Genomic DNA, 12,010 nt, shown 5'->3' with positions numbered 1-12,010 from the left:
ATTAGTCCAACGTTGTGACAGATGAGTTCAATTTTAATTTTTTTTTTAAAAAAAACACATAGTTAGGAAATTGCATTTGCCTAAAGCCATTGATTTGAAAATGTACGAAACTGCATTTTAAAATTGCAGGTATAAAATGCTTATTTGAAAGCGCAAAATTGGATGAATAATATACCAGTAATTCATCTGTTTGAATTGGACAAATTATAGTATATATATTCCATTTGTTTGATCAGTTTTGACCTATAAATATAACTAAAACTATTCTGGCAAACTAATGAAATTAATGAAAATTAATTTTCATCCGGGTAAAGTGAATTTTCATAATATAATAAAATTGAAAAAACATATATTTATAAAAGCATGTCTCTAATATGAGCCGAAATAAATATTGTTTCTATTTTAAATTATAATAATTATTAACTTTATTGTCTGCTACATACTAATGACATGTGTTATTTTACTCTCAGCGAAGATGGAAAATACACGGTATTGACTTCTGATTTTTTTTCATTTGAAAACTAGTTTCATATTCTACATTTAATAGTATAATACATTATCTATTTTTCAGATTTAATAGAAGACCGGTTGAGTTTTTCAATAAAATTACAAAATTTTGTAGACCAATTTTGGCAGATTGTTGTTACATTTCCAAAACCTAAAAAAATAGCACATTTTTTTTCATTCCCGTTTTTCATCTTGATGTGAAATATTTGTTATTAATAAATCGATTCAATTCTTTCTTTCGTTAAAAATTGACTAATAAAAATTATTTTGCAAAACCAACAGATAGAGGTGACCAAAAAAATAAAATACTTAAAAAAAAAGGAGACAATACCACATAAAGATCTGCGGGAACAACTCGACGAAAATGAGCTCAAGATAAATAGATACATTGCATTCAAACGGAAATAACACCATTCAATAGAACATTCAAACGGAAATTACAGAAAGGAAAAACATTCAAACGGAAATAATTGTAAAGGAATTAAATAGACCATGATAATCAATTAAAAACCCAATAATAGTCCATTAAAACTCATTGGCAGTGTTCTTAGGCAACATTACAAACAACTACTTAAAAAAAAAAAAAAAAAAAGGAACAACATACTAATCTCAAATTTAAAACTAACCCTCCAAGACCGTGTTCTCGGACCGACCACGTGGACTGGCTTCATCGGAAGAACTTGGTACCACGAGGAGTTGGAACCGCTGGATCAAGAAGGTGATTCCGAGTGAAGAGCATTCTCCAATGTCACGGATGGGTTCTGCCACGGCATTGTGCAAGGCCTCAAATCAGCCTCAAGTCAGACTCAAATCAGTCTCAAGATACTCAGAACACGCTGCCCCAAAAACGGTAGGTTAAGGTGAGTAATAAGAAGTAAAAGCCAAAGGAAAAAACTTTAAAAAAAATACGTACCGATCAAACTCTTGTTCAAGATATGATGAGGAAGATATGCGGAATATTGCACTTTGTGAGGACAATGGCCGTAAGGAGGTGATAGATGCCTGAAAAGCACCTTGACACGCTGCTACCTAGCAATGGCTTGTAACGGAATGGAGAGTCGTCCTCGCACAGTGCATGAGTAAAATGAGGGAAATACTTTTGGGAAAGACATACGGTGGGCTCAGGTTCGAGTGTAATGCACAGGTATTCCGGAAAATAGTATGAATGGGTGATTGGAACTCAATTCAGGGCTATGGAAATCCAAGATTGATCTAACGGTTGAGAAGTTAGTAAAAAAATGTGGCCTATCGTGAACTAATCAAAGCCATTATGCCATCTGACGCATCGGGGGTGGAAAAAGCTGAAGAGGAAATGGGGAGTTATAGGGTGTGGGCACTCAGACGGAGTACCTAAAAAATGGACGTTTCAAATGATATCTTATCCACCTTATACGAATTCAAGGGCTAGTAATCACGCAAACCTAGAAACACGGTGTAAATATTTTACACCCTATGCAATTTGGTACCCTTCATGCGTTTGACAACTTTTTTTTTTTAGGGGTAATTACCTTTTTCCCCCATCAACTACCAACCATTGTCAACATGCCCCCATGAACTGACACCTCGACCAAAAGAGAGCATCCAACTACCAACTTTGCACACTTTGTCCCCTTTCGTCAAGGAATTCCGTTAACTTGGACGGAATATTCCATTTTTTGGCGTTAATTTTGGTTTAAAGACCAAAATGCCTTCCAACAGTAATTAATAAAAAAATATTAAAATTAATATGTTTAAAAAAGTTGAGGGCATTAATGTCTTTTTACGAATTAAACTGACGGAAGGGGGCAAAGTGTGTAAAGTAGGTAGTTGGATGCTCTCTTTTGGTCGAGGTGTCAGTTCATGGGGGCATGTTGACAATGGCTGGTAGTTGATGGGGGAAAAAGGTAATTACCCATTTTTTTTATTATTATTATTCAAACCTTGTTTCAAGAGATAAAGCGGGAGTGATTGGGTGTGGGCGCGCAAGTATCGGTACATAGCGAGTTGATGGCATAGATGAGATCTGATCTACAAGGCATTTCATCCAATGGCTATTAATGGGGCATATTTTCTAGGACGGTGTTTATCAATTACACCGAAGACCAACCTGCGGCAATTAGGCCTATATGCGTGGGTCCACTATGTCTGGGAGTTGCGTCCGGTTTTGTTGAGGCAATAATGAGCATTGGAATTCGAGATTCGTGTGGAAAAATTCTTGAATTCGGGCTTTTACTCAGGTTAATTGCGGGTTGCTGGGTTTTGAAAAAGAAACCCGAAAAGAATCAGGATTCTTTTCGGTATCCAAACACACCATGAGTAGTGCTATACGTGCGTCAAGAGTCCACCTGGTGTCCGACTCTTGATCCATGTGGCACGTTTGTTTTTTTTTTTTTTTTTAATATATATATATATATCAAAAAGAAAGGAGAAAACCGCGGGTATAGCATTTCACAGTTGTCACTTTCATTTTCAAAAAATTTCCCCCCATTTCCCAAATCTCCCCCTTTCCACGGTCCCTTCCCCCACCGCCTAACGACCGACGCCCACCTACCCACACCGTCCCTCAGCCAGCACTCTGTCTCTCTCTTTGTCGCGAACCCAGCAAACCGGCGACCACCAACTGACCGGCGCCCAACCACTAACCGTCCCTCGCTCAGCTCTCTCTCTCTCTCTCGGACCCAGCAGCCCGAGCGCTGCCCACGAGCAGAAGGGACTCCAGATGAGGTAGTTTCTTAATCTCTTATGACAAAAATCTCTTATTTTTTCCTTTGTAGAGTAATCTTCTTGTGTTAATGGAAACTAGTGTTGATGGAGTACTAGAGTTTATCATCAAGTGCCTATTTAGAAGTATTTTAATTACTTCTATGGGTTACCCATCTTAATAATATTGAAGTAGTAGCTATGTATGAGTCTTATGTTACTAATATGTTTGTGAAATTATTTTGTTAATGTAGGTTTTTGAATTCTTTAGACATTCCTGTCTGTGGAAACTGTTTGTGTATTTACTGCACCTATATTCTCTGCATTTGTCTCATGGGCTACTTGCCTTCTAACAAAGGTATGTATTCTAACTAAAAGGTGTGTCCTCAAAGTTTGGATTTTATCCTCAGCTTTGATGATGATCTTAATCACTCCCACCTTAACAGGAAGTCAGCTTTGATGCTAACTTGGTTGAAAGTGATGGGGTTGCAGATTTGATGAATATACATAACAAAAGCTGTTTTTTTTTTTTTTTTTTTTTTTTTTTTTTTTTTTTTTTTTTTTTTTTAATCTTGAAGCCCTTTTGGCTTACTGGTTTTCAGCTTAACTTTGGGGGCAGATTGTTGGCAGTGGATGTAAAGGCTGTTAGTAACTATTTTTGTGTATTAGAACGGATGATGGTGTACACATTCTTTGGATTCTGTTTTGTTGAGAAATGCATGTATAGGTGGTTTATATTTTGAATATTCCTTACCATATAGTTTAGTGTTTAGGAGACTTGTTTGTTTCATGGAGTTTCTAGCTAAAAACAGCTAGAATGCATTGTACTTCATTGTTGATATATGAAACAAATTTATCTTCAAAAAAAGAAAGAAAGAAAGATATATGATTGTTGATAAAGATGCATTTATATTATGCAAATTCTGTTAACAACAGAAATAATAACCACAGCTTGAAATTCATCACACCATTACTTGACCAGAACAGTGACTACTGATAACAAACAAAAATTCTTAATTATAATAGAAGTTCATTAACTAGCCAATCAAACATCCAAGATGCATTCAACATGAGCAAAAGCAAGGAGATTCATTGCTGGCCATCAAGACAACTAGAATTAATTTCCCAAAGCAGATTGCAATATGTTCATGTCAAAACAACATTGGTCTTATTTTATCTCAAACATATAGATTAAACTCTTAAAATTGCAATCTTTCATACAGCACTCCTGGAAATGAGGCCTCTAAAATATTAGGCAATTGATATTTTTAATACATTAGACAATTTAAAATAATCACATCCTGTACAAATTTCACTATAATGACATCCAACAACACTTGTACTGCTTATCCATTATCCAACATTACAACATAAAAATTTCACTATATCCTAGTCACATATAATGCTATAAACAAAATAAAAAAGGCTTAAGCAATATGATATCGTTTCGTCATCGATCGGTACTTCTTTTTTTCAACCCCCAACTTCATTCGACAGTTAGCAACTTCTATTCCCATTTTCTCCTTGCACTTGCATTTCTCTTTTTTCACTGTATCGCTCTTTGCAACTGCAGCTTATAGCCTTTCTTTTTCATCTTTTAGGCACATGTATTTATCTTTCAACCGGTTCAAAACTCTTTTGCCATGCTCGCATATGGAAGGATCATTAACCCAAAGTTATCTTTGGTGAATGCCCATCTAATCACAAATGGAATTCTGCAAAAGCACACCGGAGCTCTGTCACTAGCAACATTTTTTCCTGAGTATATGCTATAGGATGGATCGCTCATCTTCATTTACTAGCAAATAAGATAATCATTACACACACACACACACACACAAAAAAAAAATAAAAAAAAAATAAAAAAAAAAAAATCATAAGAGAGCATAAAAATGTCCATTTACAGCCATCTAAAGAAAAAACTCACAAATTAAATCATACCTTGTTGTTGCCCCCCATCTCCACCATCCCACTCACAAATTGATTGCTTGTTGCTATAACAAAATTGGCAACAATTTCTAAATCTGAATTCTGGGAGTACTAACAAAAACCTAAACCAAGCAAAACCCAACAATCAAAAACTCAATAAACCCAAAAAAAAAAAAACTCAAAACCCCCATCTTCAAGTAATTCTTGAGATCATAATTTTATATTTAGTTGTCATGTACATAATTAATGTGTATCATGGTATAACATAGGTGAATAGAATATGGGGGGTATCACTAAATGCTACCAAACTTCTCAATTGAAAAAGTTCTCAACTTAAATATGCAGAAATTAGTTTCTTGCGCCACATTATGAGCATAATAGTAATGTAGTGGTCATACAGGCACGTAACCACTTTTAGCACAAAGAAGAAAGTAAATTTTTGTTAATGATATTATAGCAAGAGCAATAGATTCAGCCCAGTGGTGCACATTTAATAGCATAGAGACATAAATTCTACATTTAAGTTTAATGACCTCAAATTTTCCATTTGAGATTCCTCCTCAATGATCTTTAATTTGTTAAAACAGAATCCATTAGACCAAAATAACTACACGGCTTTAGTGACATATTTTCAATGTGGGCTTAAATTTGTGCATCTTTTTGTCATTATTAAGAGGCTCAATTAACATACTTCGTAGAAAATTAAATTAACACCTCAAGGTACATATTTTGATGTAGACACAAACAATTAGTATATCCATGATTCCATAGTTCCAGGGACCAAGAAATGCAGTGTATTCTGGCCAATTCAAAGGCAAATCAGCTTAGTCAACGAATAGACCAGAATAAAATGGAGAGGAAATCAAAATGGAGAGGAAATCAGTAAAGAAAACATGAAGTTACCAACATTTTCAAATGCCCGTGATAGAATGCAATGAATGAAATAGAAACCCAATATAGTTTATGTATTCAAATGAAAGTAAGGAAAAGAAACAACAAAAATTCTCCACTCTTTGGCTATTCGGTCAACAGCAAACTACTCCTCAATGTTTCACCGAAATTCCTCGACAAAACATCCAAAAATCACAACCAACAACAACTCTTAAATCACCCAATCCATAACCCAAATCCCATAAGCTAATCAGGAAACCTATTCAGTTTTTCTACCCAAAACATTTTTCAATACCCAGTAACCTCAACATCAAAAAGAAAACAAAAACCCATTCGGTCTTTCTATAGAAAAACCCTCCAGAAAACAAACCCAGAATTTATTCTCAAATTATCCAAATGAAATCAATAATTTTCAATACTAGTACCCAAACCGAAACTTCCCATGGACAACACTTCAACCCATTCGGTCATCTAAACAATTTACAACACAATTTCTCAAAAAAAAAAAAAAAATCTCAATCCCATTCTCACCAATCCAACTCAACCAGCCCGACACACAGACACTTGCAAAAACAGAGAAAAGCCAGAAGTTCAATACCCATATCCGGCTTTGCCCGAGAAGTGATTCATTCCCAAAGCCAGGCCAACTTTTATGTAAAAGTTGGGTTTACATCCGATGCTCACCACGTATTCGATGACATGACTGTGAAGACCACATTCTCTTGGAATACAATAGTTTCTGCATATGCCAAAAACAGGGCAGGTTATTCTGAAAATGCGATTCAGACGGTTATCGTGAAACTCAGTTTTTTAGAATACATTGGTTATTAGCAACATCAGTTCATTGAAACTTATAAGTCTGGAACATAGAGCCACTGTTCTGGCACTATGTATGTATGATAACAACCATTTCAAATCTTGAACGCCATTCCGTGGACTACTATGATGGTGGTGGCTTATAATCATTTTGGTCATTCTGAAAATGCGATCAAGATGTTTGTAAACAAAGGATATAATCCAAGTTTCGGCCGCCAACGTGCAGCCCAGCTTAGAAATTGTTAAATTGTCATAATAGATTTCTAAACCAATTGCAAACATGCAACTGGTCTTGTTAACCCAATTCAGGTTTTGTTGGCAGTTTGTATTTCCTTTGTTGCTGCTGCGGACCAGTGTTTGGAGACGGTGGTGGAAAAGTGTTGTTTGTAGCATTGGAGGGCCCTATGGGCGTTGCAAATTCTGGGGAGGATAAAGAGCAGGAGCAATTGGCACAGATATTGGAGAGATAGGTTGCATTATCAATGCATACGAGGAAGAAGGAGGTGCAAACTGCAAAGAATGAGGAGGGCTTCAGAATATTAGTGCCCCCTCCCCTCCGATTACTGCTGATTGGATCGAGATTGGAGAGAGAAGATAGGTAAGGTTTATTTATTTATTTTATTAATTTTACTTATGCATTGTTAAACAATTCAGCAAGGTAGCAACTAGCCATTTTCTTAGTTAAAATGAGTAGCCAGATAAAGTTTATTTTTTACTCACTTTTAGTACAGAGCTAGCCAAAATAGTCTTTGACTAGCCTAATAAAAATGCTCTTAGTGTCCATAGCCTTAAGCTCCTAGCCCTCAGTAAATGGAAAAACTTGACCGCTGTAAACTTGCTGGCCGGGATCTGGCCCTTCCCCGACCAGACCGGCCGGATTCCGGCCTATTTGGCCGGGGAACATGTTGCCGAGGTGAATGGTCAGGAGTTTCCAGCTATGTGCTGTGTTTTCGGCGTGCTGTATTCACTCAGAGATGGAAGGAGCATTTTTGTCTTTATGGACTCAAATATTTTTTGACTTATTTTACTATTAAACTGATGTGGAGCCATATATGAGGTCCACATCAATTAGTAAAACTCTCTTTGTAAAAGTTTAAGTACATCTAGCACTTCTCGCTTAAAAATATGACATGATCACTCATCTTACAAAGGGGTCAAACCCGAATAAGCTATTGGTGAGGCCCAAAGCAAATAGGTTATGGACTATGTGGCAGGTCAACCATTACATTTAGAACCAGGCATATGCAGGTCAGGCCTAAAAGCCTAAAATCAACAACTAGTTCTATTTTTCAATATAAAAGAAAAAAAAGAATGATCTATAGAGGCAGTTTTGTGATCTGAGTTCTCCAGGTAGCTAGCTGGCCTTATGATTTAGACCCTTTGAAGTTCTCCAGGTGTAACTGTACTAAGAATCTGCAGAGTGGAGCTTGCTGATAACGTCTGAGAGATCATGTGCATGGTTGGCCTAGACTGTGGATTTGCACGTAAGCAAGCAGTTGCACAATTTACAATCTTTTTCAATTCATCCTCAACTTGAACTGTGGGAGGTGAAAGGCGTTGGTCCAATATGTCATTCAGCTGTATGTTAGCAGAGGGAGACGATGCAGTAGAGACGAATTCGCCAAGATGATTTCCTTTGATTACTTCAAGTGCTAACACTCCAAAGCTATACACGTCACATTTCTCAGTCACCTTCATTGTGTAAGCAAGCTCTGCCAAAAAATTTGTAAGAAGATTTGTTATTTAATGTTCTTATAAAATGGTTTGTTAATTGACAGAAATAGTGTTACCTGGTGCTACATATCCAAATGTGCCTGCAAAGCCAGTCCAATTGGATGAGTCTAGCTTCAGAAGCTTAGCAGTGCCGAAGTCCGAAACATGAGCTACATAATCAGAATCCAGCAAAATATTCTTGCTTGATATGTCTCTGTGAACAATGGGCGGTAAGCAATCATGATGCATGTATGACAAAGCATGCGCCACATCTTTGACAATATTCACCCTTCTACTCCAGTTCAATTCTTTAGCTACTTTTTCTTTGCTTAGGATTTCGGCCAGGCTGCCATTCTCAAGGTACTCGTAAATCAAAAACGAGCGCCGTGCATTTGAACAAAAACCATGTAGCTTCACAATGTTTCGGTGCCGTATTTGTGTTAATGCCATTATCTCATTGAGAAACTCTTTCCGATCAGTCACATAATCACCATCACATAAGGTGTGGATTTTCTTTGCAGCTACAATATTACCCGATGGCAGCTGTGCTTTATAGACGCTTCCAAATCCACCACTCCCAATGCAATACATGGCATCAAAATTCTGAGTGGCTACTATGATTTCTTCGTACATCTTTTTCCCATCGAAGGTTAATGCCGTATACAAGTTCTCGTCTTGTTTGTTCAATGAGCTTCTCTTTTTTCTTACAAAACTTGATATTCCCATCACTGCAAATAAAAGTACTAGTACTACCAAAATAGGGAATGTGATTATGAGCACGATCTTGTGGCCCCTTTGCGGGAAGGGTTTGGCCGGATTGGATGGTTGGCAAGGTTGCAGTCCTTTTACCTTGCCACACAATCCTTTGTTCCCCTCCAATGCTTCTATCGGAGCATCTTGAAATGCTTTGTTGCTTGGAATTTGACCCCAAAATTCATTGAATGCTATGTTGACATACAACAAGCCGTGCATGCCCTCAAAAGCGCTCGGAAGAATGCCGGAAAGGTTGTTGTGGGAGATATTTACTGTCACCAAGCTTTGCAAGTTCCCGAACTCCGTTGGTATCTCTCCCGTGAGTTGGTTATGACTCAGATCAAGCTCGGACAGCTGAACTAACTTGGCCACTTGAGTTGGAATTCCACGACTGAACTCGTTGCGACTCAAATTCATGTAGTGCAAATTTGAGAAGTTCCCTATACATTCTGGAACTGAGCTGCTCAGTCTGTTTATAGACAGGTCAAGATAATCAAGCTTTGTCAGGGTGCCAAGTTCTAAAGGTATACCACCTGAAAGTTGATTGTTACTCAATATAAGCTTTCCCAAAGAAGTCAACCTCCCAAATTCCTTAGGAATCTCCCCAACTAAGTTATTTGAAGAAAGATCAAGAACATGTAGTCGAGTTGCGTTTCCAATCTCAGGTGGTATGCTACCAGTGATATGATTCCCCACAACTTCTAGATTTGTTAGCTTTGAGCTCCTTCCCCAGTTAGGTGAAAGTTCACCATAGAATTTGTTGTTGCTAAGGTTTATGTAATCCAAGTCAGGATAAACCCCAAAAACTTCGGATATATTTCCAATCAGTTGGTTTCCGTCCAAACGAATTCTAAATAAGCTTGTGCAGTTTCTCACGCTTTTAGGAATCGGGCCTGTGAAATTATTACTATTTGCGGTAAAGTTTTGAAGCAATCCACCTTGACAAATATTTTGTGGCAAATGACCGGTGAATCGGTTTCGGGCCACTCGAAATACAGTCAATTTCATGAGATTTTCTACCTCCCGAGGAATCGAACCAGAGAGTTGGTTGTCGCGAATGTACAAAACCTCTAAATTGCTCAAGTTACCAATTGAAGATGGAAGAGGACCACTGAGTTTATTTTCTCTCAAGTCGAGATTCACAAGAGACTTCAAGTTTCCTATTTCTTCTGGAATGGGACCAGAAAGGTTATTCCGGAAGATATGGAGGAGTGTAAGGTTTCCAAGGTCACATAATGATGTTCGGATAGAACCAACAAGATTGTTTGTTGCAAGGCTTAGAGTCTTCAAAGATTTGATATGCCCTATTTCTGTTGGGATGGGACCGGAAAGTTTGTTCCGAGACAAATCCAACACCATTAACCTACTCAAGTTTCCAAGAGTAAAAGGGATGTGACCAGTTAAACTGCTGGAATACATGCAAAGTTCAACCAAGTTGGAAAGATTTCCAATTTCTAAAGGAATGGAAGAAGATAGTGGATTGTCATAGATGTGCAAGTAAGCCAAATTGCTTAGATTGCCTAAAGAAGGAGGAATGGGACCGTTTAGGGAGTTGCTGTACAAAGCAAGCTCATCAAGAGACCTCAACTGACCTATTTCTGGAGGAATTGTGGCGTTCAACTGATTTTTAAACAAGCGCAAGACCTCAAGGTTTGTTAGCAAGCCTATTTCTGGTGGGATTTTTCCTGAGAACTGATTGATGGAGAGATCAAGATAGATGAGTTTGGAGAGGTAACTGATCTGAGGTGGGATGGGTCCAAAGAGTGAGTTCATACTGAGATCGACAGATTCGAGATTTGGGAAAGACGAGAATGAAAATTCATGGAGTGAACCTTTTATGCCTAAATATGTAAGATTCATACCGATGACACTTTCAGCATGGTTGCAATAAATACCAAACCAAGAACATGATGGGTTTGTGCTTGAATTGAGATTGGTGGCATTATTGGGAAGCAAAGTCCATGAAGATAGCTGAGACTGGGATTCTTTTTGGAGGCTTGCTTTCCATGTGAGAAGAGCATCAGCTTCTTCAATACAAGCAACATGCGGTGAAACGAACAACAAGAAGGATATTAGAGAGCATACCTTCCATACCTTCCCAAAGGTTGATGATCCCATGCTTTTGTGTTGGTGTAAAGGACGTACGTGATGACCGTTCAGAGCTTCATTTAAGGCACATCACTTGAAGAACCCAAATGAAAAATTGTCTTTCATCCTGTCCTTGATAATCCTTTATTAGTGGCGGAGGCTTGAGAAGACGTCGATGTCGTTAGCCGTCTTTTTTCTTCTTCTTGTTTTTTGGTCAAAGGAGAAGACTTTTTTTCATAGAACTCAACCAATTTGGACCCTATGACTTTTTGCTATTGGAATGGATGGTTATAAGCGGCTAATTGGAGATCCACCTCATTTTTATTTTTTTATTATTTTTTGAAAAGCGGCTAAGCTGTTGAAGAGTGTAGAAAATAGCTCTTAGCCTCTTATGATTTGAAGTCCAAATGTCCCATTCTATGAAACTCTGATGCGTCAAAGATGTCGGCGAAAAACCAAATAATCCAACAGACAAGTCAAAGTATGGAATTTTCCTTTCGGTTCATGTTTGGACTTTGGACACAATACAGCAAACTGAGTTATCAAAGGTTCAAATCAATCTTTGAATAAATAAATAAATAAATAAAAAAAATCATAGGAGAAAGAGCACCATTCTCTTCTCTTGTTTTAGATT

The 12,010-nt window shown here is 37.5% G+C and overlaps 1 protein-coding gene across 1 annotated transcript; it reads right to left on the bottom strand.

The window, feature by feature from the left end:
* Nucleotides 1–7,932: 7,932 nt before the first annotated feature.
* LOC133871251 (MDIS1-interacting receptor like kinase 2-like) lies at nt 7,933–11,514 on the bottom strand. Its single transcript, XM_062308650.1, has 2 exons — nt 8,613–11,514; nt 7,933–8,534 (listed from the first exon to the last, which is right to left on the bottom strand). Exons 1-2 carry the CDS (start codon nt 11,404–11,406, stop codon nt 8,194–8,196), a joined length of 3,135 nt encoding a protein of 1,044 aa, XP_062164634.1. The 5' UTR covers nt 11,407–11,514; the 3' UTR covers nt 7,933–8,193.
* Between the last annotated feature and the right edge of the window lie 496 nt (nt 11,515–12,010).

This window comes from Alnus glutinosa, chromosome 6, assembly GCF_958979055.1.
Source record: "Alnus glutinosa chromosome 6, dhAlnGlut1.1, whole genome shotgun sequence".
Taxonomy (NCBI): domain Eukaryota; kingdom Viridiplantae; phylum Streptophyta; class Magnoliopsida; order Fagales; family Betulaceae; genus Alnus; species Alnus glutinosa.
The sequence above is the reverse complement of the archived record's forward strand: the minus strand, read 5'-3'. Positions and strand labels throughout refer to the sequence as shown.